Consider the following 27,659-nt stretch of genomic DNA (forward strand, 5'->3'; position numbering starts at 1 on the left):
GAGGAAGCCACTCTCCCTCCCACTTAGGCAACGCAGATATACTAACCCCATGTCAGAATGATGTTGCAGATATGGATCAGTCAAGAATGATCCATAGTTTAAACTTACTGCTGTAATAGAAAAAGAAAAAATAACGACTATTAAGTACGACTATTTTCACTTTGAACAAGCAAATCCCTCTGAAAATGAAGAATGTAATATTTGTGATATTGTATAAAAGCTGCGCTAGAAGATGCAATTCTTGTCCTACTGCAGATTGATTGTTTTTAGGCTCACGCTGGAAAAACTGGATTTTGTCCGTGCAGCCATCAGCAGGGAGGTGGTGTACGCTGTGGACAGGCCAGCTGTCCATTCAGCTTATGGCTGACAAACAAACAAAACCAAGCATGTAGTGAACAAATGTGCCAATTATCACAGCAGTGGTGTGCACTTAAAATTTACAAAAAATAAACACAATCAAGGTTTTTTTGTCAAAAGGTACAATTGGCTTATTGTAAATGATTTACACATAGCTGAATAAATAAAGGAACATGCAAGAATATACAAGCTGCATTGCAGCCTAATGCCTTTAGATGCAACTAAATTGAAAACTCAAGTTTCTTTAGAAACTGTACCTTTTCTCAACATGTTGAGCTGGACTGTAACTTAACTTGCTACTGAGAAAATAAGATACAATTAACTAGATCGGTATTTTTCCCTTCTCCTCAGCACCACTCTTATTCCCACTGGAACAATGCTTGAGCAGGGTACCATGCTCCCACACTGAGCTTTGCATCTCAAAAAAGATTGTTGCTACTACTGTTGTTATATCAACCCCATAGCTTTCTAATTCATTTGCTCTTAAGTATCAGCGAGTTTCTTTTTTTCTTCCATCAACACCCCATTAGCTTTTATTCACTACATTTGTCTTGTGAAACCACACACATGCACAGAACACCAATGCAAAAACAAATGTACCATGCAGTTCGACCTTACAGCTGTTCAAGTGGAGTGACAAGTTGTTACAATTTGGAGGGGCATTGATTATAAAATCAGGCCGTTTTCCTCCAGTGCGTTTTGCCAACTGGAAGCAGAGGCTGCCTCAGTCTGCCAACAAGCGGATTTCCAGACCAGTCTTGCTGTTTGCCTGTCACTTGTGTTTCCGCCTCCTTTCTGTTGCCCTTGGTGTTTATGATTTAACAGCCTCCAGCCTTTGGAGTCTGTTTTGGTCATTAAACACATTTACTGGAAGGACTCATACGTAGCACTTTACAAACATACAGATCAGGGTCAAATAAGGAGCAGTTTGACCTCAGTCTCCACACACATACACTGAATGTGTGTGGAGACTGAGTTCAAACTGTATATTTCCACACATTATACACAATGCCAGTCTAAGTAAGAAATAGAGGATGTGAAGTATACCAGCTGAGAAGGACGGTGAGACTGGGGGATGCTCGAAAGGAGAGATCAGACAAGCATTTCCTCCAAAGTCATTCATCTTTTATTCAGCCCTGCCCTTTCGCTCTCATTCTCTCTCTTCCTTTCATTTCTTTTCTTTTGCCTCATAAAATTTCACTGATTTCTAGATGTTCTCTGGCCACTTGCAAGGTTATCCTCTCATAAGTGATTTAGTTTCACTGGGCATTGGCAGGAAAATCAAGGAAGCAATCAGACACGATTGTACAATTGCAGGTGTGATTGCAGGAGCTCGTTTTATCTGATTGGGTCTTGCGATTTCTTTGTTTACTAAGAGTTTGATATCTAGGCGTTGACTAAGTTATGCAGCTAAATTATATGTACTACAGACATATTAATGCTAACTGTTGTCTATAGATCAATGATTACCAGAAAATCTGGCTTTATGAGGGATTCTCCACATGCAATGACATTTCAAGCAACCTGGCATGACTTCTAGGCAATAGAAAAGACCAGAGATTGATTTAGCGCTGTTGGAAAGTCATGCTTTATGTGTCATATGGCCACAATTACATGGTGCTATGACTGTTAGTGTCTCTGAACTTTTGATGATCCTAAAGACGTTGTTTGGCTTGTTTGAGGTCTTGTTTCAACTCAGAAACGTACATGTTCCCCTGACTTTTTGTTATGTCAGTTTGTCTGCAAACATGCCAGAATTACTAAATAAAAACAGTTTATTTAGCATTTAATTTTTCAATAATAATATTTGTATGAGCCTAACATTTTGATGTGCCATGAGCTTGATTCTGAAGCTGTTCACTCGTTTTATGGGTTTTATTGTGGCTGCAATATTGTCACTTGCAAAGAATCAAAGTTATTCAAAGACCGTTATGTTTGTTAGCCATTTTTTTTAAACCAATAGAAAGCTTCCTGTTTGTGTCAACAACTCGTCCCACTTTTCATTGTCATCATTAAAAAAAGACTTGGTCAGAGAAAATGAAGTTTTTTGTGTCACCAGACAAATTAGCATGCCCAAAAACTTCAGGACTTTGAACCTTCAAAGATCTTTCACAAAATAATCTTGTCTTATTTTAAGTTTTAAGTTAATTGTGAATAAGCTCATTTAAACCCAACGAACAATTTGTTGTAGTATTAAAATGTTCTATGTTAAGTTGCAAATAATTTTATTTAAATTGTTCGTGTAAAACCATAGAATTGAATGGTCTTAATGCTTTATTTTTTGTAACTTTTTCAACTTTTATAAAAGGATCTGGAGCAACATAAATGTCCATTGTTGATTAAAAAACCTTTTCTTCATCTTCTGTATACAGATCAGGTCTCTGTACTGCAGAATGCACCTGAGTGCACCTGTAAGCTACCATCAGGAGACAGATTCTGACTTCTGCCTGTGCAGAGGTCCTGGTAGTCCTGCGCCTAGCATGAATGCAAATGTGGCTTCAGGATTGAGAGCTTGGCTCCTGTTTTTATTGTATAAAAGTGGGGCATCATTCGGGGTGGTTTCTGGAGTGTTGACTAAACATACTGTTCACAAAATTTAAAAGGACATAAAAGCTGGAGTAATTTACAACCTACGAGAATGGTTGTCATTCTTTACACTATTTTGATATCTACTTCTCTCTAGTAAAATTCTCCTATTTTCAGGGAGTTTTTAGGGAGTTGGTTCCAAATAAAAGAACAAATAGAGTCTAAAATCCAAGCAGTGAAAGAGTTGAAACACAAAAACTCACAAGTGTTTAGCTGTGCATCATGTGTGCGAGGCAGTTATATTTAAGGCACAGATACAGGATTCAACTTACAAAGCCGACCAGTTTTCTCTTTTTTGCTTTGGTTTTACATTTAAAAAAAAGCAAATGATCTATCTGCGTTGTTCCTTCTGTCTTTCCAACCCTTACGAAAATCCACTTTCTGCCTGGTTCCATTTATGTTGATTTATCCACTGCAGTGCAGCAAAAATAAAACTCATGTCATTTTTCCTGACTGTTTCACAACTGCACCAATGAGTGTTGGTAAGGACTTCTATTGAATAGAATCTATTAGATTCATGCCTCCCAACTGCAGCATCACTGTGTGTTCTGTACTTGTTTTTTGAAGATGGAAATTTAATTAAGTAAATGACTACTGTATAATCAAAGGAGTCCATTCATTGAATAATGCCTCATTAGTGTGTGTGGAGGGACTTCCTGAAGTTCAGACTTAAGAAAAAAAAAGCAATTTTCTCTGTACTTTATTAACATTTTAAAAAACTCAGTGGAAATTATTGTGTGTTCAGGAATTGTGTACTTCATTTGCTCTGGTTAATAATTCAACATTCTCTTTCCACTACTGTAAACTCTACTATAGTTTAGCCCTTTAATGTCCCACTCCAATCACATTTTGATCTATTTTCAAAGCACTCCCAGTGGTCCTTTAATTATGATAATGTCATTTAAAGGAATAAAAAAAAGTTTTCTATGAGATGGGACTTTATTAATCCCTGGAGGGAAATTGAGTTGTTACAGCAGCCACATGGGAATATAACATGTTGGAAAAACAAACGTATGTGCATATAAATATAACAGTTAGAAAAACAAGTAGCAAGAGTAAGTAAATTAAAACTTTGTCCTTGTGCACTTTCAACCATGTGATAGGTAGCACAAGGAGTCTCACAGTACACTATCCTTAAAAACATTCCCTGTACACTTGTGTTCAGTAAAAGAAGGAGACTCTCCAAGACAGCTGTTAAAATGGGACAGCCTTCATCACGTCGCTGTGATGCAACCAGACTTCAAATTCATCCTTTAAAGGATTCAGCCCCTAAATCAGGACGTGGCGTAAATGGGTCAAAAAGCTTCCATTGGTTCTGGTTAGCCCACCTACTGTGAAAAGCATCACACTTTCAAGAGGTTTCTTGTAGAGCACAAGTGCAGGTCAGGGTTCTGCAAAGAGAGCTCTCTAAAAAGCAAGCCACATTAGCCCCTAACATCAGTTTGACTCAATAGTGGTAAGTACTTCAGTTCTGCACATGTTCCATCAGCTGGGCCTGCAACACACAAATGGATATTTGTGTACTCTTTTCCTCCTTACACCCCAGAAAGTGGTTCTCTTGGAGTGCCTTTTGAGCCCCTTAAGTCTGAGATTTTAGGTCATGATTACCACAAGATCATTGCTTTCTATACCTGTTCACCAGTCAGCTCAAATTTACTTGTGTACCTTCAAATAGGTACACAAATTTTATCCTAAAATCTTTCAAAATGGAGCAAAAAGTCATACAAATGGGATTCTTAGGCCAGGTTACTTTGGCTTTAAAATGTTACATAAATTTAGCCCTTGTAATATGGCTTCTATCAGAAAAAAAGGTGTCAGCCATCCCATCATACAGTCACATCTCACCAAAGCTAGAGATTTGGTTTTTCCATTAGTGAGATTACAGAAAAGCAGAATATGGAGACCTGTAGGGGATTTGAGCATGAACAAAATAAATGACTAAAATCTTTTCAACAAGATGATAAATTGGCTCAGGCTAGGGATGTTCCAGCAGTCCAGTGTATTATGATCACCTGGGACTTATAATTTTGTCTGATTACAGAAAACACTGGTATTAAAGCTAACAGACAGACTTCTAATGAATGTGACATGACTGATGAGACTGAAACCTGAAAGATATACCCAAAACAGAATATTTCGAAATGTCACAGTGTACTTGTAAATACAGTAGTAAAAGTCCAGTTAATGCAACAATGTGCCAACAACTGTAACCCTTGTTTCCCATGTTCATTTTTACCCTAAAAATAAGGAGTATTTTTTCTTATTCCTCTGCTCTTAGGCAAAGTTTACATGTAGGCCACCTCTAAACCTGCCACTTAACCCTAGAGGATGTGCTGAACGCAGGGCTTTAGCATACGGTGTTAACGCTGGACTTTACTATTAGTGCATGTCCTCACAGTTGGAAAAGGCTTGGTGTGAAATGTCAAAAGTTAATCTTACAAATCTTGCTCCAGGCATTTTCTTTCAGAACTTTATTCAGATAATTTAAAGTCTTGATGTCATATAATTTCAGCTGGAACACGATTATTAGTGTCTCCTTCATGATTGCTTTTCAAATGGTTGGGTACTTCCGTGTTTTGAAAAGGATGCTACCCATTTGTCGCTATCTAATTTGAGTCCCTGATTGGACAACGTTCAACTGGTTTTAACTTTTCAATGGTCACCTGCTTTGAACCAGAAAACAGACTGAAAAACGTGTAGTGTCTCACAAGCGTGAGAGTTTTGAATGGGGAAGCCCAAAACATGTACAAATGTCCGTTTACATAGACGTTTCATCGGAAGTGGTCGCTTGAACGCCTGTTTTCAAGCATTTCTGGGTGTAGCAGTGTAGCTTAGCTATAGTTTAGCTGTGAACATGATGATAGTTTTCACAAAACCAGGATTACATTTTGTTTTACTTTTCGCTTGTGGAAATCAGAATTTGTACGTTTTAATATGCTTCAGCAGAAAGCTTATTGACTGCTTCCAGAAGTCCTCATATCATTGGCTGCTTTATTATCCTGATAGGACTAGCTGTGCAGTGTTTGCCCTTTTGCTGAGAATAACTGATGCCTGTCATGTTTTGAGGAGTATTCATTAACAACAGACTCAAAACATCCACCCAAACGTAAAATGCCCTTATGAAATTCTGATATTTTAACAATCATTTTTAATTAGGGTAATTAGAAAACTCTTACGATGTCAGGAGCATATTGGGATTTTTTTTTTAATCATGGCAGAAGTTACTTCAAATACAGGTTAACATCTTGTAACATTCAAAATTCTTTTGGAGCTTACATCAATTCACTGTTTTTATTCATTAACATTGATTCGCATTGATGTTATGTTTTTTTAAAATTAATTCCCAATTCAGTAGGACGTGAATTCATGCTGATCCACAAGTTTCATTATGTACCCGACTCACATTTGGTTCAAACCATCAGCTTGTAGGTCCATTTTCAGCAGAATTAATAGAGTCTTTGATGTGGCGTTGACAGTTTTGACATTTGAATTGTGTCAAATGTTGCTTTGGCAAGCCAGACAGCTGTCAGACCAACCTGTCATGACAGTTGTTGATCCGCTCTTGTGGAGCCATATTGACAAAGCGAAAACACCGTTACTCTCAGGATTGTGAGTGTGTGCTCAAGCCTCAGCAGTGTTGATCAGTTATGAATTAATTAATGGAGATGTTTGAAATTATAAAATCATTTTATGCAAAGAGAGAAAGAAACTCAACATATTTTCCAGCCACAAGATAATGTGGTCCTTAATTTTATAAGTAAGAACTCTATAAGTGCCATATTTACTGCACTATAAAGCACACTTAAAAGCCTTAATGTTTTTAAAAAAAACTACAATGTGCTCATAAATGGATTCTTTCTGGTTTTGCTCACTGATGTTGAAGTAATTTTGAGAGGCAGGCTACACAGCACTCTGTCAAAACGTCAGGTTGTTCTTTTACATGTTGCAAACAAGGTTCGTGTTATTGTAAATACGTAATCACGACAAACGTATAGCTGTGTCGGACAGTGTTTTTTTTTTCACCTGTTACTGTGAAGATTGGGGACTTGTCTCTGGCTGATTTGTCTCACACAATATGCCCTATAGTTTGGTGTGCCCTACAGTGTGGAAAATATGGTAAGTGCTTATCGTTACTGCCTTTAAAATATGTTAAAGATGTGTTTGTATTTTTAGATTTTAAATGTACAGTTGCAAATCTATACTATTAAATTGTATGGATGTGTTACCAAGAGTGGGAGCAGTGAAAGTGATAAAATGATCTAAGCTGCAAGGTTTTCAGTGTTTCCCTGCAGCTCTATTGTCAATGTGTCTGATGGTAAAAAAGGTTTGTGTAACAGATTCTCTTCTCTTGTGATATTATCCTATGTTTTGACCTCCACTGAAGGTTTTTATGTTTTCTTTTATTGAATATGTATTTAAGCTTTAAGAATCATGCTGGCAAATTAGCTCTAAGAAAAAATGAGGCATAACTTCTTGGTAAGATGATAGGCAATGGAGTTCAGCCCACCTCTCAGTAAATTCTGAATTCATAAACGATTCCTGAGAAATGCCAAAAACAAAAATGGTTAAAATTATGCAAAATGTACGTTAAGAATGATGTTTTTTTGCCTCAGAATGTACATAATAATTGTTGCATAATTGTTAAGGAAAGTCCATCTGAGATGCAGTGCTAGAGCATCTGAGATGCAGTGCTGGAGCAGATAAATGTTGTGCTGCTTGAGCAGAGAGATGGAGTGAGAACTCTAAAAAGTGTTTGTATTTTTTCTGCTAATGGGGCATCCCCAAAAATTCTCTCTGAAGACAGAAGCCAGTTCTCCATCTGAAATATACGACATGGGTTTTAAACTCATTCTCTTGGCAAGACTTGGGCTGCGTTTGGAGCCACTCCTGAAGAAAAAAGACAAAAAAGAACCTGGCCCAAAAAGATGTGTTAAACACCTTAGAGCAGATATTCAGTAGCCCAGGTATACTAGATCTCAGCTGAAGAAAATATTTCACAGAGCCATGAGGGAACCCCCAATATCACAAGAACATGTACGGATCCCAGTTACCCTGGATTTTCAAGGAAAATCTTTTAATCAACATAGTCATTTTTCATGGCTACATTTAGGGGCTTAAATGATGTCAATTGTTCTGAAGTAAATCAAAAGATTGTAGCTTAGAAAGTGACCCTTCCTTTTATGGGTTTTCATAAAAAGTCAATATGGACACAGTATTATGAGAAATATCTTTGGTCAAAGGTGCTGTCGTGTCCTTTTTTAAGTATATGTAATATTTCAAAGTTATCACCTTCATTTTGCTTTCATATAAAGAAATGCATGCAGTCTCTTGAGTTGTGATGTACATAGTTTCCCAACCTGGTTCTGTGCCAGTACAGCAGCACAGATACAAATCAATTTCTGTTTGTCTTTCACAAATGAGAAACTTAACTAGACTTGATATGATGGACTTAAAGTGCTGAAAAATGAGGACTATCATTCAACTCAACTTTTATTTTACCCCTGAACTGAGCAAATTGGAATTTGTCTTAAACTCTAATATGAAAGGGCTGATTTCACAGAGGAGCTATTAGTGTTGCAGAGTGCACCATCAGTCTAAAGCTTGACAAGGCTATTGTCTCTATTCAGTGGTGATTTAGGCACCGAAGGCTGCTGTAACATATGAGCATTGACACTGAAGCTTCTTTTGGAAATGTTAGATACCGTTTAACTGTTTATATTATTATTTTTAGTTTACAGTTTGTTTTCCTTGTTTAAGATGATAAAAACTCATTTTCACAGTTGAAAATGGGTCAAAATTTGCTCAATTTGAATTTCAATGTAAAATGTATTCAGTGTTTTGTTCCTACATACAAACAATGTAACTGTCTAGTCCTAAATAAGAGCTATTTTCAATTTGGTGAAGCCCATTGAGACAAATATTGGGCTACATAAATAAAACTGAATTGAAATTGAATTGAATTTCAACATTATTGCCTTAACAATAAATTAATGTATTGTTGTATTTTTCCCCAGTCTAAAAGCCCAAATGATGAGACACAATCTTCACACATTTGGAGGACATCACAAATTATTAGGTGAACAAAAAATAAATAAAAAAATGAATGAATGAAACAAATAAATAAAAAACAACAACACTGTGGTTGTGATAAATCGGCATCCTATAAATGTTTGATGCTTTCAAATCCATTACATTTTAGCAAGCTTGCAAACATTTGAACAAGCAAAGCAGTCGTGAGGTTACAGACCCCCACAGAGGGATAACCTAATGTCTAATAACATAAATGAGCAAGAAGGAGGGGGGAAAAAACGCGTTTTTAGGTTTTTATATCAAACCCATAAACATGTCTCTGGATATAATTTGTTCTCACCATCACCTCTTCAAGAGTGTCAACTGAGATAACGCTAATAATGCTTCTTTTTTTTTGTTTATTTTTAATTGAAAAAAAAGTATTAAAGTTACATGCATGCAGGATGACTTCTTCACATGCTCATATAAATTGAGAGATAAATTTACACAGCAGGCGGGAATATTTTCATAATTAATACATACAATTTTCAACTGCAGCCTAGAATGAAGGTGAATTTAGCTGCCTACACTAAACAGTAAGTGCTTAATCCATTGCTGGAGAGTACAGAACTGCACTGTTGTTTGGTTTGTTTTTAGATGTTTTCTTGGTTCTTGTCATGTTCTGTTTTCGGGTTTTGTTTTTCCTGTTACACACATACACCAGGTTCAAGCTGTTAAATACCCACACAGCTGTCATCATTTAAGTTAATCATCCTCAGTGGGTCTGCTTTTCATGATATCCATTTTGTCACCCTTTCTTGTTTCGCTCCAGGTTTTTTTTATTTATTGAAGTGTTTCTGTTCCAGACATACAGTAAACCTATAGAGTTCTACAGTATCCTCTGCATTTTGGTGTTTTTCCATGAACGGTTCCTGATCATTGTAAAGTTGAGCATTTTATCAATGTGGTAACACCTGCAGTTGATACATGTTTAAATACAAATTCTATGGCGTTAAAAACATAAAAAAAAAAAAAAAACTCCAGCTCTTTTTAATTTTGCCTTCTGAAACATAACTAATCAATTGGGTTGCTTGAATATTAACCGGTCAACCTGTCAATCTTCCAGGTTTTATTAAGACTGCAGCTTTGAGGTGTTGGCTGCAGAAAACAAAACAAAAAAAAAGATAAATAATAAATAAATATACTAAACTGGAAACAAAAAAATTACAAACATATCCAATCTATACATTAAAGGATTATATAGTTATTTGCTCCTGTAATGTCTTTTTAAAGTAAATATATCACTATGTCTGGACTGATTCTGTTTTATGTCCTAAAACAAGAAGAATACAACTTCCAGATTATTAGGAGACAGGTTGTTAAAAAACAAATCCAATTATCCTTCTCAACAAATATATAAAAGACAGACAAGAAACTCTTTAATAATACATTGCTGATGGGCAATACAAGACTTTAAAAAACAACACTGTTAAGAACAAGTTGGGATAATTTTAAATAACACTAAAATCAGTATCATGCACTGCCTCATTTGTAATATTTTTTTGAAAACATGGACATCAAGAATAAGAGCAATATATGTAAGTCATAACACCTTGTTCATGAAAATATGCAATTCTGATTTTGGTTACCCCTGGATTTAAAAAAAAAAAATGGAAAAAAAACATATAGTTAAAAAAGCAGCAAAACATGAACCTTTACAAAAATGAGTCTTCTTTTTTGTTTCAACAGTGTAGCCTAAGTTATATAATTATTTCATATATCTTAGTGTTAAAAAAGGTTGTAGGACAGTATTTCTAATTCATTTACGTAACAATGTGTGTATGTTTCTTAAACATTCATACAAACATCACAAATATAGATTTAGTTAACGGAAAACTGGATTTCTTCCATCTACCCATCCATTTTCTTAACCCAAAGTATTGTTTTCATGGTCACTGGGTTGCCGGAGCCCGTCTTGGGCACTGTTGGGCAAAGGCATCAGACTTCTTTTTAACTAAAAATGTATATTGGTGACATTTCTACCTCACTTTTCTTCCATTTTGCGTACACATAGACACAGTTTTGGTTTTAAGGTATTGCCTACACTCTAGATTGTTCAAGTCAAACTGTCAGACTAGTTTTAGTAAGATGTGTGTAAAACATGTTTTTAGTTTGTTAAAAAACAAGACATTTTATTTGTATCGTGATTTCTTTAGGGCCAGGTTTTCACTCTGGTTGCACTGTCTACCCTTAACATAAAGCACGTTATGATTAAATTCTAAAATCAACCCATTATTTTGCTGGTTTTCTCAAACCAAAAATGATCTGCTTTGATTGAACAAAAATAGAACTAGTATTCAATGAAGATCTTAATAATCTAAGAAGAGACAAAGAGTGTAAATGGAACTAAAAACACATTTACCAAAGAGATGTTGGTAAACAAAAATAAGTTTGCACATGTACCTGTTTTTGTTATATTATGAGGACGATTACCTGCATTTAGTTATTGTATAATAACTGACTTTATGGGGACTGAAGGTTATATAGGGACACTTGATTGGCCATTGAGCAGACAACTGTACAGGTAATGTCTATGCTCTCTCTAAGTAGTTCTGTTCAGGAGGAGAACTAGGTGGTTCAACAGAAAAAAGAAGAAGTAAACGGAGGTAAAGAAAAATCAAAATTTGAGATTTTCTTTGTGTATTTGTTGAACATTGATAAATACAAGTGAAATTTTGTATAATTAAATCATGACAGTCAGTAAGAAGGAAAAATTGTTTTGTTTTTTAAATAAAACCTGAACCATTGTTTTAATAGGAAACACTCATGCATTGAGAGTGTCCCTCTTATACATTTTAACCTTTTGCTTTTGCCTTTTGCACAAGAATGTTAATTTGAGAGAGCTTTTACCAACAGCTCTCAATTAAAAAAAAAAAGGTAACACTCAACAAGATAAATAACCATCACTAATGTCCTTGTTGTTTATGAAAGTCGAAATGTTTTTCCTTTCCTATTTCTAACCCAGGTTAAGATTGGAAGACGTTGGTAAAACCTCCATCAAATACAACAGCACTGCTTGAATAATTGCCTTTTTTTAATCAGTCATTTACTCCATCGTTCAATTTGAAAAAGGGCTGCCATTGCTCTGTTATTTTAACATTGTAGGCACTTAAGGGAAAATAATGCACATTTTTATCAGTCTGTTGAGGGAAAAAAATGTCAGCGACATGACTCTTTGGTGCGTAAGAACTCAATACTAAACATTTCTAGCAAACCTTTCCACTATTTAGCAGAATGCAAGGTCTTTATTAACGGGCTTATTTAACTAGGTAAGCTACTTGACAGAAAACCTAAGAGTTTTGTTATCCATTAAGATAGGGAAAGGGTTGTGTACTATTTTTTATATCTGGCTTTGAAATACAGTTTTCTTATCTTGTCTATGAAGACTCTCATTCATCCAGGTTGATTCCATCATAGTTGTAGGTTTAGGGGCTGTCATCTGGACTGAGTTTTTAAAGTTAGAAGACGTTTCACCTCTTTTCCAAAAGGCTTTGTCAATTCTGAATTAGCTGGTAAAAGAGCTGGTATGCGCTCATGGGGGAGGAGTTACACCTGAAACTGGATGGGATTTTCCACTTAGCATACATGGATTCGGGTCGCTAAGAGTCCATTGTCCTCAGCTGGGGGTTGGGGAGCCAGTGACTCCCTCCCCACACTGGTCATCTCTTTCAGTTGTTAACGACCCAGGTGTTTGTTTAGGTTTTCTTATCCCGTTAACCCTTACCCTACCCAGTGTGATTTCTGTTTTACTTTTAATTGGCTTGCTTTTCCTGATTGGCACAGTTGCATTGATCACCCCTATCTAGAAACATGACTTACTGGTTATATTTGTTGAGGAACGTTGTCAGTGAGCCTTAACTGCAGATGTTTGTTGTTTTTTTTGTCGTTATATCTGCTTATCGTTTTGTTTTCTGAATTGTATGTCCCAGCAATTCCTTATGCTTGTTAAAAAAGCTGTGATCTGATGACGCTACAGCTGGAAAAAAAAGTGAACAGCAAATCACTGTAAAACTATAACTAGTAGTAGTAGGTTTTGCATTTCTTTGAGAACTATTTTCTTTGGAAGCTAACCAAACCAAGATGAAACAGGATCTTGTCCTGTCTGAAAACCAGATTTTTAGGGGAAAATGTGTTGTTGCTTGGGAATAGTTTATACTCCCTGCTACCTTGATCATATCTTCCTTCTTATGAACTTAATGCACCAATTTCCTTCTGGTCGCTTTCAGCAACATAATGGTTCATGTCAAAGAACATCCAATTCCAGATCAGGATACTTAACTGAAAATCAACAAAAATCTAATTAACTCCAGTGGCCTACAGACAACATGTCTTGATCTAATAATGCCCATTTAGGAAATTATGGAATGGGAAATTTTGCTCTGCCGCACAAATCTATTAGGTTTATTGTCAGTGAAACCGTTATACCCTGAACAAGGTCTATCAGACTTTTAAATCTAATCACTGTGTATAAATAAGCTTGTTTTTATGAAGTATACAGCCTTTGTATTTTACGTTAGGTATACGTATTTGGCATTAGCACTAATAGTCTGACAATACTTTGATTGTGTCTCCACAAGGGAAACGTTATTAACTGGAATATGTCTTTCATTCCATGCAAATCAAGGTTATTATTTAAACCTCAATTGTGTGACTGATATTTGTAATTAAATAAAACAATTACAGTAATTATAATCCTAATAAATAACATGCTCATGCAAATAAAATTACTCTGCAGTACAGACACTGAAAGGGAATCTTGACCATGCAAGTAAAGAAATCTATAGAGAAAAAAAAGAAAAAATTAAGAATGTATCTCTGTGGATTAGACGTGTGCTTTTATTGTTTTTCTTAGTGTCACTGCTGAACAAATGTAAATAACTTCATCTGTGTACTTTACAGGTGGCTGTGACAGGGGCACACCCGGGGCAGGACCCATGAGGAGTCATAGAAGATGCTCACAGCCTGGGCGCTTCTGCTCTTCTTAGCCATGTTGGTGAGAAGCACGTCTGGTGGCCCACTGTCCTTCAGAATAGGTACATCTCAACACATAAACTATGAGATTCTAGATCTTATTTTTATGAGGTCTCTGTCCAGGATGTTTTTTTTTTACCTTTGCTATTTGGCTTTACACCAGTGCACCTTTTCATTTTGTCTTTGCTTGTTTGATATTGTTTTGACATTGTGTAACGATAATTGTATCAAATAATAGTAAATCCATGAAAAGTAGACCGCCCCATAAGTCAAATTGTTCACCTTAGTGGAATTGGAGCCTTTGGAGTTTGTGTCAAATTCAATTCAGAGATTAAGATAATTTTAACATGGTTGTGTTCAACTGACAAACACAAAAATGTCCAAAACTTGCTGAGGCTGGGGGTGTCTGTGAGCTAGAGTCACAACCCGGTTTGAAAACTTAAATGATTTACACCCCCCGATTTAATCCTTAATGCTGAGTGTCCAGCAGGGAGCCATCAGGTCCAATTTTTATGCCTTTGGTATGGATTTGAGCCCATGATCTCCCAGACCCAAGCAAACACGTAACCCTTGAGCTGATTTTAGTTCCATTCTTTCTTTCAGTTAAGACTTTCCTTGTTTTGGGGAATACGGACTAGCTTGTCTTTTATGACTTAGTTTAAATTGTGAAATATTTAACCTGACAAAAATAATCTGTCGAAAAATGTGTGCAAATCCCTGCTATTTCAAGAGAAAGGGTCTTTTTATTCTGCCAGTATTTCAGATGTTGGCTAAAAACAAGATGGTTATCTTTAGAGAATATCAATATTTATTGTTTTTGAGTAACTTATTTTGCCTCACACAGGTTTTTCAATCTGGTTTTACTGCCACAGCAGAACCCTGTGTGCATTAGCTTTGATCCAAACCTATTGATGGCAATTCTACAGCAGCAATGGTTTGTTTTGCTTGTGTCGAATCACTGATGGATAATTATGTGCATGGCCTGTGTTCCTTTCCTCTTCCTCTGTTGTGGTCTGCACACAGCAGCATTTTCTTCTTGCTGGTGTACTTTCAGTTCAAGGCACAGGTACAGACTCCCACACGGACATTTCAAAGTGAAGAGAAGCACAGAAACAAAGACATACTCCCTAATGTCGCCACAAAGTCCCTGCCATTTGCGCTCCTGGAGATGGTATTTAACATGTGTCTCCCGAGTCCAGTCTGGAAGGCATAATGTCACTGTCTGGCCTTTTATTAATGTATCAGTTCCAATAATGGTGTCTCTCCTCCTTCTAAGCTCTGTTTAGGTGAAATGAGGGCCCGTTATTGTTGCCATATCTGTTGAGGACACAAAACTATGGCCTAAAATGGACTACTGTTTGTTAATGAGGTGGCACGTGTTAGTTAATCTTGTCACCATGCTCACACAGCCTGTTTCGTACAAAATTTTATAGAAGTATAGTTATTTAGCAAGTAATCAAGTTGTATTTATCTGAGAGCATCATATCTTATGCACTGTTACAACCACTAATGTGTAGAAAAATAAAGATTCTCGTTCACATAATGACTGTTGCAGTTTGTGGCTGTTTTGTGTTAATAAAGCTTTGAAAGCTGTAGAAAAGAGTTAGACCAACACAATTATCTCTATCGGGGGGGAAAAAAACATCTCTTTTCTTCAATCCAGAAACTGTCTAGTTCATTTTGAATTCACACACAAAAAAAAAAAAAAAAAAAAAATTATGAAGCAGGGTTTTGTAGGAAATTAAGGCTTTCTAATCTTACATTCACCATTTAAACGGTTGTTTAGTACAGAGCCAGTGTCCTGACATGGAAAAAATTAAATATATTTAGTTCCCACAATTTAATATTTTGTTCCCACAAATTAATAATCCGTTCCCACGAAATAATATTCTGTTCCCACGAAATACTATTTCGTTCCCTCGAAATAATTAAGTTGTGCGAACGAAATAGGATCTTGTTCCTACAAAATAATATTCTGTTCCGATGCATCAATTAATACGTGCGAGCGAAGTAATTATTTACGTCATAAGTTATTCATAAACACGGATTGCTGCTTTGCCTACCAGACAAAGCTCCTAGCTTCTAGCTTCATAAACACGGATGTGAGCAATATTTGGATTTACAGCAAATACCTTTACATTTCTGTCTGTGTGTGTCTCAACATTGCATTGAAGACACGTAGTTTAGTTTATAAACCAGGTTAAATGTTTTAAAGATTGACAGTGCTAAATAGATGCAATCTTGTAATATTCCTTTGTCTTTTGTTTAAAATATCAGTTTTGCTTTTATTTATTTATTTATTGTCAATTAAGGCTGGAACTAACACAAGTAATATTTTACCATTACTTCTGCTTTAATTTTTTACCCCACAAAGTTTCACAAACTTAAGGTTTGACCTGTACTCGTAAAGACAGAAGAGAGAAGCATAGAAGTCAGTAAAGTAAAAAATGAAAACACAAACAAAACAAAAATTTTAATTTTTTTTCAAAAGCAGGAACTTGAATTATGAAGTTTTCTTTTTTTTCTTGTTTTTTACAGGATCATTGCATCATACGGCATTATTGTATCGGCATCTTGATTAACACTGCATTTCTTTCAGTGTACATAGTCCTTTTTTACTTTAGGCAAATTTACTGTAGTGACAACACTTATGATGAACAAACTGTACATGTCATCAAGAAAAAAAACCTTTCTAATCTAATATGCATATTATGATATCAGAAGCAATTGTTAGCTACTCATGCATAGTAGGTTTTAATTTATTTTTCATAATTTATTACTATAGTTATTAATATTGCAGCAGTGGCTCCATCCCTCTGGAACTCCCTTTCTCTCAGCCTCAGATCCGCGGACTCAGTGTTTTCTTTTAAAAAACAGCTAAAAACCTATCTTTTTAAAATTGCATTTTTTTTAATTGGTTTTTATTTTCTGTGTTTAACTATGTTTTATTGTGTTTTATCGTGTTTTATTGTAAGGATTAGTGTTTTTCTGATTTTTGTAATCTTTCATAATTTGTTTGGCATTAAAATTCAGTACCATGTGATTTCTAATGTAAAGAAAATAATAAAAACGTTGTTACATTATTTGTTTTTAGTAAGTATGTAGTAGAGTGCTGGTCTAGTATGTCGAGTTTTGAATCCTTTTACTTTTTCCAGACATCTTAACTTCCTGTCAAACCAAAGTATTAGTTTTTGTATTACATGAAGAAAAAACTTCCTGCACAGCTTTCTGACCCTGACTGTCTCCACAGGTAGAAGTCAGACAAATCTATGTGCATCTTTTGCTCCCTTTTTCCACTCTCAGTAGCATAGCAGATCCTTGGTGGGCTAAATTCGTTTGACCTCACTTTATCTGTAAGAAGTTGAGGTTGATAAGTGTTCCTTTGGGACAGGCCTTGCTGGCATTTTTGAGAGTCACACTTTTGGTAAATATCAAGTATTAGTTAGTTGATGTGTATATTTAGTGCATTTTGTAAGTGCACGGCTTATTAAAGATGTGGTTTGTCAATTTAATGGCAATCTTCCATCCAAAAACAATATATTGTTGTTAAACTAAAGCAGCACTTCTCGTGTGATTTGAAATACGAAATATATTTTTCATAAAAAAGCGCAATCTTATTGCCATGAACCCCAAAGATGTTTTTCTTTCATTTTTTTTCAAACAAACTCTATAGAGGCTGAGATTGTGTGTTGGCTTGTTTTTGTACATACTGGTCAGCAGAATTGAAGCCAACAGACAGACTCTAATAGTGTAATTAGCCCCGCTGAGGTAATACCCACAAGTCAGCAGCCCCATACTGTCAAACCTCAGTCCTGCACTCACAGTGACTTATTAAGGGTGGCTGCTAGAGCCACTGCGGCTGAGTCATTGTGCCCTTGCCTCCAGTCAGGTTCACTCTGCCCTCATTTTTACTGATTCCGGCCAGCTTTTCTGAACTTGTATATATTGTTAAAAGTGAACCAGATTATTTTGGTAAAAGTTGTTTAAAAATGTAAAATCTAATCAATTATTTTTAAATATCACAACTGTTGGAATTGTGGAGATGAATCGCATTTGGTCAATGATTCTTTTCTCTTACTTTTCCCGATGACAAAAAACAATTACTTCAAAGTGTTCCAGGTATTCCATAGTAAATACAATGTAAAATTCTGTGAAATAAGTTTCAATATTGATATTTTAAGAACATATTTTAACAGATTTTAGGAAACTTTGAACATAACCACTGTGATTCTAAACCGGGGCTGTCAGAATCCAGGCTTTGAAGTCCTACATGTTTTCCAACCAGCCTGGTATTGAAGCTCCTTATTGGCCAAACACACCTGATCCAGGTAATCAGCTGCAAATGAGGCAAGATTTTTGGAAAAGGCCTGGAGTTTGATGCCCCTGTTAAACAGTAAATCTTGTATGACACAAAAAAAACAACCCTAAATCTTAGAATAAAAATGAAGATGCCAAGATTACGCATCAGCTTTAGGGGGTGATGAACTATTTATGGTTAACAACTGAATAAATGTCATTACTAGAATACTATGTTTTAAATAAAAAAAAAAAAGAAAACAATTCTAAAAAACTAAATATTTCAGAACTTGCCTTCTTTCTCCCATCCGGGTGACGAGGCAGATCGTTTACATTATCTGAGGCCAAAGTGTTAAGGATTGAAAGGTACTTGTGTGTAACAGATGCCAGCATGGCATCCGTTCTACTCTTTAACAGCCGTTCTGTCATTTTCCAATGAGCACTTCTAGCTCTTGTTTTGCAGTGACCCATGCAATCCTCCATGGATTCCTTCTAAGGGACCAACAAAGCTGCTCTTTATTAGGATTTAAGAAAAACACTTTGGAACTTGTTGAACTGAAAAAGGTGTTTTCTAATGAGCTTTTTTTTGTTTGTTGTTTTTGTCTTTTTTGGTATTTTAAACTCGAGTGCAATTTCTCCCAGTTTGCCCCCCCCAAAAAAAAGCTTGTTGCAGTTAAATGACAAACAAGAAGAGCTGTTGTTGTTTTTGTTGATGACCACTGTTCTGGTGTTGTCATTGTGCTTAACTTTTTAGTGTTGGCCTAATGTTTGGTTAAAAACAAATAAGCTCAGAGGATAAAGAGCAATTAATTGCTCTGTGATTCATGTGTGGACTCATGGAGCTGTGGTCAGAGGGCTATTTTGAGCAGCATCTCTTTGTAGGTGACCATCTGTCTATTTTTTTCTAACTTAGTGAGATTTCAGAAAGATAATGAAGACGTATGAAACCATGATTTTAAAACCAGAATCTGTGCCACTGGGCATTAAAAGTGTGTTCCTGTGTTTACAGCGCAGAATGGAGTCCTGAAACAAATATCACCCCGAGGCTGAAACAAGGAGAGTTTATGATTAATCTCTGAGGTTTTAATTACCAGGGCAGGTGCTGGGATCGGTCGTTTTGTTAATGGCAGCAATGGCAGATAGGAGCGATGTTATGCAATTATGCACACTTCTTTCCTCCAGTGTACTGCATAAATTAAGCAGTAAATCATATAAGTCTTACCCAAACATAGACACGTGTGTGTGCTTAGTTTCAATAACAAACCCTATTTACACACAAAACTCAATGTCCTCAATCAATATATCCTCAGTGGAGTTAACAGAGACAAATTCAAATGAGTCTGCTCATTTTCAAATGTGCATCTGCACTTCATATTCACATTTCATGCTGCAGGATGGCATTTGTGGAAGAAATGTTGTTCATGTCAAAAAGAAAAATATTTCTTTGTCTTTTTTTCTGTCCAACAGAAAAAAATGTAAGCTAATTACATTCCTTCTGTGATTAACATGTTTCTCTGTTAAAATAAAGGTTAACTATGTTCCTAATTGGAAGCTCCAGTTGTATATTTACACAAACCCCAAAACGGATAGATTTGTATAGACTAGTGACCCCTGCAATCGTCACTTGTGGAATAACTTGTGGTTGAAAGAGGGCTCTGCAACTTCATTTGCATTCCTCTTAAACACAGTTTAAAGTTCTTTCATTTAGGTTGATGGAACAAAAAAAGCAAAGGAAGAAAGAAAAGAGAAGTAAACAAATTGAATCAAAAAAATATAGAGGACAATAAAAGTAATCAACAGAAGACATAAGAGAGTAAATATCTTTGGGATATATTTATATACATACAGTCACTATCAGGGAGTGGTGGTGTACGCACCAAAAATGCAGGAGACCAGGCTTGGTGACGGAAACTTAGACATTTAATAAATAAACTTGAAAAAGACAAAACCCATGGATCAACAAAAAGGTGACATGACAGAACAGAACAGATGACCTGACAAAAAAGAACTGAAAACCTTAAACACTTAAACAGACTGAGGTTAATAAGTGAAATGAAGACAGCTGTATTCATGACAAACCTGAAACTGGTCTAGCTGAGGAACAATTCAAAACAGAACATGACCCAAAACCATAACATAACTGACAAAAAACAATTTACAATCCTCAACAGTTGCATTTTTGTGAAATGTGCATTCATGATAACAAAACCCAAACACACCGATAATCATGTACACACACTACAAAAGTTTAATTTATTTAGACATGCCTTCATGCAAAACTTTGCACAAAAACAGTCAAGCTTAAAAAGAGTCATAAACCTGGTAAATATTCTGATCTTCTGCACTTCTACAAAAGCAGTTTAAACAAAACCTAAATGAAAGCTGAGATTGTTCATCTTATTACCTTTTTGGCATGTACGACTGAATAGCTCCAATGTTGCTCGCCATTTTTGTCATACTGCTAATGTTAGATTAGGGTTGTGGGGGGGCTGTAAGCTAGCATTTTCAAGTCAGAAGAAAGTTCTAAATAAATAAAAGTAACTCTTTAATCAATGCTTTCCAGCTTTACAAAAAAATAATATTTGACTATAAACACTTCCCAATATTTATTTGTGAACCTAGAAAAATACACATAAAATACAACTTGCACATGAAAGACACCACATACATATAAATTAACTTATGTGTCTACTCCAAAATGTACAACAGTGTTGGACACCTCTGTATTCTTTTTTTTAAATGCTACACTAATATTGCACAGTTGTAACAAGAATGTAGCAAGCATTTATGTCGAATCCCTGTTGAAAACACTTTGAAGGACATTGCCATTTTAACTTTTATTCATGTCATAGCAGCAGTTACCATTTATAATCTATGAATATCTGGGTTTCTAGGTGGTTTGATGATACGCTCTCATCAGGCTCGTTTTCAAGCATTGGCTTTCAGTGAAAAGTCTATTTAAGCACACGTAAATGCGTGTTTTGAGCTCCTGCATTCCAAAAGACGCAAGTTTTTAAGTTGGTTTTCAGGCTCTGCGTACAAAACCCACAGCAAAGAGTATGCGTTAAAAGGTAAATGAGTTGATCTTTGACCTATCAGGGACTGGGGTTTAGTTATAGTGACGTATAGATAGCATTCTTTTCAAAACATGGAATAGCCAACCATTTGAAAATTGATCATGAAGGAGAAATGAATAACTGTGGTTTGTTCTCAGCAGAAATTTCGTGACACCAAGTTTAATATTTATTGGAATTGAGCTGTGAAAGAAAAAGTCTGGAGCAAGGTTCATGAGATTTGCACTGCTTCCTTATTTTGCACCCTGCCTCTTCCAACTGTGAATACATGCCTTAGGATTGGGTAGCGACAGACCTGTGTGAACACCATATGCTAAAAACGCATGAAATCACATTCAGCGTATCCTTGAACGCGTCACACGTACCATAACTGTTTTCATTAGTCTGGGACGAGTTTAGGCTTTGTAATAAGACAGGCAGAAAGACAGATTCAGCAGTTTGTTTGCACAATCCCAGAACCAACCACTCCATGCCACTAACATTTGAACCATGGTTATAGCTCAGGCATTTAATTGGACTGCTGTCCTTGTCCTAGTCTAGATAGGAAAGTAAGTCGATTTATTGACCATATGTCTGACTGCACTACGACAGGTAGCAATATGTCCCCAATGAGATTCTCACTATTTGTCTTTTTTCTATTGACCCATCATGCCACTTAACAAAGAGATGGAGCACTTTACCAAGAAGCCAAACTGGCTTATGTCCAGCAGTGAATTAGAAATTTTTAAAACCAGTTTGAGCATATTATAAATGTCAATGGTTTTACTCTATTCCTTGATTTCGCTGCTGTCTTTTGAAGAAGAAAAAGATTAACCGTTGCATCCAGCTAAACACAAATGTTTAGCAAAAACAAAATTCAGCTGTCTTTCTCATGTGTAAATCAGACCAAGACAAGTTCTATTTACTTTGATTTTAGATTAGTTAGCATGTTTAAATGCATTTTATGACTTCTCTTTTTTTTAAATGCCATGTGAGCTTACTGACCAAAACATTTGCCAAACATACTGCCTTTTGAAGCTTCCTTGCTGTGTATTAAAGCATAATCTGAATTTCCTAGTGTTTAGTTTTCCTTGAAATCACTTCAGATAGAAGCAAAGATTTGTTTTGCACTGTTTATCTTTAATTTATCCCAAATTTGCATCCCACATCTCTGCCACTTATCCCGCACAAACACATCCACTTCCTGTCTTGAACAGTTTTCATGGCACTACAGATGTTGGCTGTCCTCCTCTATTAGGGTCACAGTTATACAGCAGGATCTTTTTAAACAAAATTAAATGACATGATTTGATTAGACATGATTGATGCCGGCTCAATATTGATTGTGATGGTATTGAGCCTGTCCTGAACAGTCTTCCATCTGCAGCATGTGACCACAACCCCTGCGCCAGTCACAAAGCCACCAAATTCCTGTTGCCAAGGCTTACCGTGTAAGCTCTGTAAACTTGTGCCAATGTTTCCACTTATGCCTTTCTGCATAAAGTTTTATTTTTTTTTCCATCAAAAGTGTTGATAAAGCTTTGCTTTTGGTCCTGTAGTCAATCTGTTGGCAGTTAGTGGGGAAAAACAGCTTTTTGTTTTGATTAGGGCAGAAACACACAGCATCAGTTGTCTGCAATGCATGAACATAAACAAACGCATGCATTTTCCTGCTGAGCTGCACAGCCATTAAACCTCTCCTTCTGTGAACTGATTGTTAGACTTGTGCAAATACGCTTTCATACTCAGATTGCAGCACTGCTGTTGTATATCTGAACTCATGACTAAAACATTTCTTTTCAAGACAAAAAGACAAGAATAAGAGTCAAATTACCAGTAATTGCATAGTGTTCCAGAAGGTTTTAATGGCAAGATTTTTCTTTAAGCTTATGGTTATTAAGTGATATCCTTCCTAAATTTACTGATGAAGACAAAAATAACATGTTTTGTTCTTTAAATACAAGTTTGGTCCTTTCATTTTTATTTAGTGGGTTGTCTATTAACTAGTATCATTTAAAGGATTTAAAGCAGTTTAAACAAAAATAGTTTAAATCTGATTCTAAAACTAAACACACAGTCAAGCAGTTCTCGTAATCAGAGTAATGATAGATTTATCTTCAAAGTAAGTGTAGTCTGTTGTTACTATGGGTATATGCATTTGGATATCTGGCTATACTGCTTTTTGTTAAAAACCACTCAGGTTCAGTATTAGTTACCTTAGGAAATAAGCATTATCAAATGTCATCAGGCCCAACTGCCCAGTTGTTGGTGCTAAGGTCAAGCAGAATGGCTAGGACTTTCCCTCATAAGAAATGCTTTAAAATTGTATTGTTTGGTTTTCAAGTCACATTTTCTTGAACAATACAGATATCCCGATATATTAAAAAGCCACGGTAGATTTGGAGGGGCAATGAAACTTTAATAAGATTTTATGGAAAACATGTGGTGTGTCACCAACAAGATATGGGAAATAACAGTTAGTCCTAAAATAATGTTTGTGTGTTCTACTCTGTATTTCAGACATTGGCCAATTAAAAAGCATTTATTTGGTCAGTATCAGAAAAATGTCTGTTTGTTTGCACTAGTTCTATTCATTCAGTGTTTAAAGGCTGATAAGGATATCCATCAATCCATTCATCCATCCATCCATCTTCAGAAAATGCTTTATCCCTTTTGGGCTGTTGGAGCCAACCCAGCTGTTATTGGGCTAAGGGGGGTTTAACAGATTGCAAGTATGTTCCATGCCCACACACTCACGCACACACATACACCTAGGGGCAATTTAGGGTAATATGAAGCATGTTGTTGGATTGTATAAGGACGCCAGAGAGCCTGGATAAAACTCACACACAAGGAAAAACATGGAAACTCCACACAGAAAGGTCCCCGCCAGGATTTTAACCAGGGCCTTCTCGCTGTGAGGCAAGAGCGCAAACCACGGGTCCACCGTGAAGCCCACAAATCATCTTGTGAACTCCTGTATTGTCTTAAATTTTTGGTTTGTTGTTCACATTCTTTTACACAGAGAAATGCAGCAAAATGAATATAGGCACAGAAAAAAACAAATACACAAGAAAAAAATTCCAAGGCCATCGTGAAGGGCAGTATAACAGAGGGAAATTGAAATTACAGGTCTAACTGGTTTGTAGCTGTCAGTGAAAGAAACAACTTGATGAAAACAATGGCAGTAATCTTAATTATGGATCACCTGTTGATTAACTAAACAAAACTATCCCATTGTGGAGCTACCAAACAAGAAATTGATTTTTTTTTTCTTTTTGTAAAGGTGTTACCATCAATCCATCCAATTTCCAAACCCACTAAATGCCCTTTGGTGTCAGTGCATTGCTGGAGCCTATCCCAGCCACTGTTGGACAAAGATGTGGTCCACTCTGAATGGTCCAACAGTCCATCACAGGTCCTCAAAGGTGTTACTTCTACAAACTTAACATTTAGTTAAGGTAAACCATTTTGCCAGCTCCCTCTTTGATAAAAAAAAAAACTTGTATCATCCAGTAAAGTGGGGTTTCATGAGCTTAAGTACTTCCAGCTTCCCTGCTCTAATACAAACATCCCGAGCCTTGCAAATTCAGCGGACAGTAGTGTCTGATTATTGTTACAGCTGACTTAACATAGGCCGATTGGGTTCGCATTTTGTGTTTTTTAAAAGCTAGAGGGACTTAAATACAACGAGCACCAGCATGATTTAGCTATGGGAATGATAATTTAATGATAAGTTAAAATGGATGTAAGAACCCAAGTAGTTGTTTCATGTGTTGCAATAGCAGTTTTATCCAGATCAAAAGCCTTTGTCCTTGTTTTCTGACACTGTGCATCTACAACAACTAACCAAGGTTAAAGGAGGTACATAACACTTTCACACACATTTAAACACACAAACAATCTGCATCATGTTATTTTTTGTCCTTTATCCAGTATTGACATAAACCAGAAAGTGAATCAAAGAGGGCAACAGCCACAGTCCAATGCTCGCCTCATTCTGGGCTCAAGCTGAATTCTCAGTTAGAGGTAATGTGCACTTTGTCCTTGTATACAGGATGAGACCACTAATGGATATAGACAAAGAAATATGAAGTTACAACAGGTTGTTCCCTTTCACAACCAAGCATGAAATAGCAAATGGGGCATTTTAGAACAGATTTAAGATTTGCTTTAGGAACTCATCCACTTCTTAAATCTTGTTTGTTTGGTTTTGTTTGGTTGTTTACAAAAGGGAGAGCGTTAAGGTTGAAACAGTAGTGGTCCAGACTGCTAATTAGACTTCTCCTGAACATGAATTTATTTTCTCTTTCCCACCAGTTTCTACTTTTTATTTATGACTCAACTGGTTAGGAGGTAAAAATACACTGTTAGAATCCAAATATAATCTTGAATGTTACAGGACATTGTACCTGCGTTACTTTTGATCAATATGAATACGAGAGCAACATTTGAAAATGATTTTCACCAGTTTTACATTTCCAGATTATGGCTTGAACAGCTGCATTGACCGACAGTTTTGATTTAGGGAGTTATTAAAAGGAACCAAAGGATTTTGTTTCAAAAAAGCTAAGGAACATATCATTTTGTAATCAATAACTGTTCGAATCAAACCTGAATGCAGTCACTTGTAAATGTTTTCCAAAGTTTTGTGGGATAAATTAAATGAAACAACAATACCTTCCGGTGAGGGCTTTGCATCCACATGCAACATCTTTATCCCAACTTTTGCAGTCAAAGAGCTTCTGCTCTTAAAGGCGCAGTAACTCACTTCTTATTAACGTTGCTTTAACAGCAACCAACATGAAATTAATCTGAACACTTTCAGACATAACATTTCTTCCCCCCTTTCACTGGAACGAAAACTCCAACCCTCCCACCCCAATGTCACCATCACCTAGTCACATAGTCTCTGTGCCAGATAGGTGGGCCTCTTATCCTCTGTGGCCGTGCTGGCTGAACTTCCGCTTCAGGCCTGAGTGGCACACCTCCCTGAGGCCGGTTGGTCCTCGGCCCAGCCGGACAAACCAAGGTTGCTGCAGAAGATGGAGATGACATAGGTGTTTTCGGGGCTGGGACTTTGTGCAGACGGTTTGAGTGCCACCGTGTCCTTTTTTCTGGTCTGTAGGTGACCGACCCCAGCTTCTGAGTGACCCGGAGAGGGTCTGACCAGTACGACTGCAAATTGTGCTGGCGGTGGGCCCGTTTAATTCTGACCCAATCCCCAACAGCTAGTGAAGGGGTCTGCAATCGATGTGTGTCGTCAAATTGCCTCTTCATCCGAGCCTGTGAACTTATGACCCGGGCCCTGACTTTCTGCAAACCTTGAGTGCCATGTGGAGGGACAGGCTGTGCCCTAAACCGTCCAGGGGTTGTTTCAGTTCGCGTCCTATCATGAGCAGAGCCGGAGACACCCCAGTGGTGGAGTGCCCTTGTCGCTCGAATGCTCAAAAGAGTTTGGTTGAGGGCCTCGCTGAAAACATTCCGTTCTTCCATGCAGGCTTATACTTATCAGGAATTATCGCTTTGTTCACATCTGACAAGTCAACACAAAGGCGCAGACCACCCCCTTTTTTCCTAGCCACCACCAAATTAGACACCCACGGTGAGGCGTCAACCGGTTCAATAAGATCCTCTTCCACTAGGCGACCCAGCTCAGCTTCGACTTCGTCGCGAAGGGCCAGAGGAAAACGCCGCAATGGTTGGATAACTGGGCGTACAGACGAGTCAACAGTGGGCTGGTGCACAAAGGCGGACATGCGACCGAGCCCTGTGAAGAGTTGGGGGTAGCGATCTGGCCAGAACGAGACGACATGCAGGACACAAGTGCCGCTAGAATCCGTCACTGAAAACCCAAGAGCAAGAAACAAATCTAGGCCCATAATGTTAGCTCCTCTCTGAGTGATACAGAACTCTGCATCCGGTGCACAATGTTGATTGTAACAAACAGGGAGACGAACAACACCCAGGCTGGAGATAGGGAAATGGCCATAACCAGACAGATTCCTAACTGTAGCTTCCAGACGCACACGGCTCAAGAAACGATCATAAGTGGATTTGTTTAAAATTGATACCTTAGCACCTGTATCTACGAGCAGTGGAATTTGGGCTGTGCCCACACGACTGGTGCAAAGCTTGAAAGCAGGAAGGGAGCTCTGCACTGAATTAATGGGAATAGTGGAAGGGCCAGCGTGCGCCGGAGAAGAGCGACAGCAGTGTGCAAAATGGTTCAGCTTGTTGCAGTTACGGCAGCGTTTCCCGTTTGCAGGACATGACTGATCTCTAGCAGAGTGTTGATTGGAGTCACAGTTATTACAACGCCGAGAC

General features: G+C 37.0%; 1 protein-coding gene across 3 annotated transcripts in view; it reads left to right on the forward strand.

Annotated features, from left to right (window-relative positions):
* Positions 1–27,659, forward strand: part of grik4 (glutamate ionotropic receptor kainate type subunit 4) — a 382,616-nt gene that overhangs the window by 158,964 nt on the left and 195,993 nt on the right. For all 3 annotated transcript variants that reach the window (XM_023961354.1, XM_023961355.1, XM_023961356.1), the window contains exon 3: positions 13,912–14,045. In XM_023961354.1, the coding sequence (XP_023817122.1) occupies positions 13,964–14,045 (82 nt within the window). In that variant the 5' untranslated portion in view covers positions 13,912–13,963. The remainder of the gene's footprint in view (positions 1–13,911; positions 14,046–27,659) is intronic.

The sequence above is a fragment of the Oryzias latipes genome, chromosome 13 (assembly GCF_002234675.1).
Source record: "Oryzias latipes chromosome 13, ASM223467v1".
Taxonomy (NCBI): Eukaryota; Metazoa; Chordata; class Actinopteri; order Beloniformes; family Adrianichthyidae; genus Oryzias; species Oryzias latipes.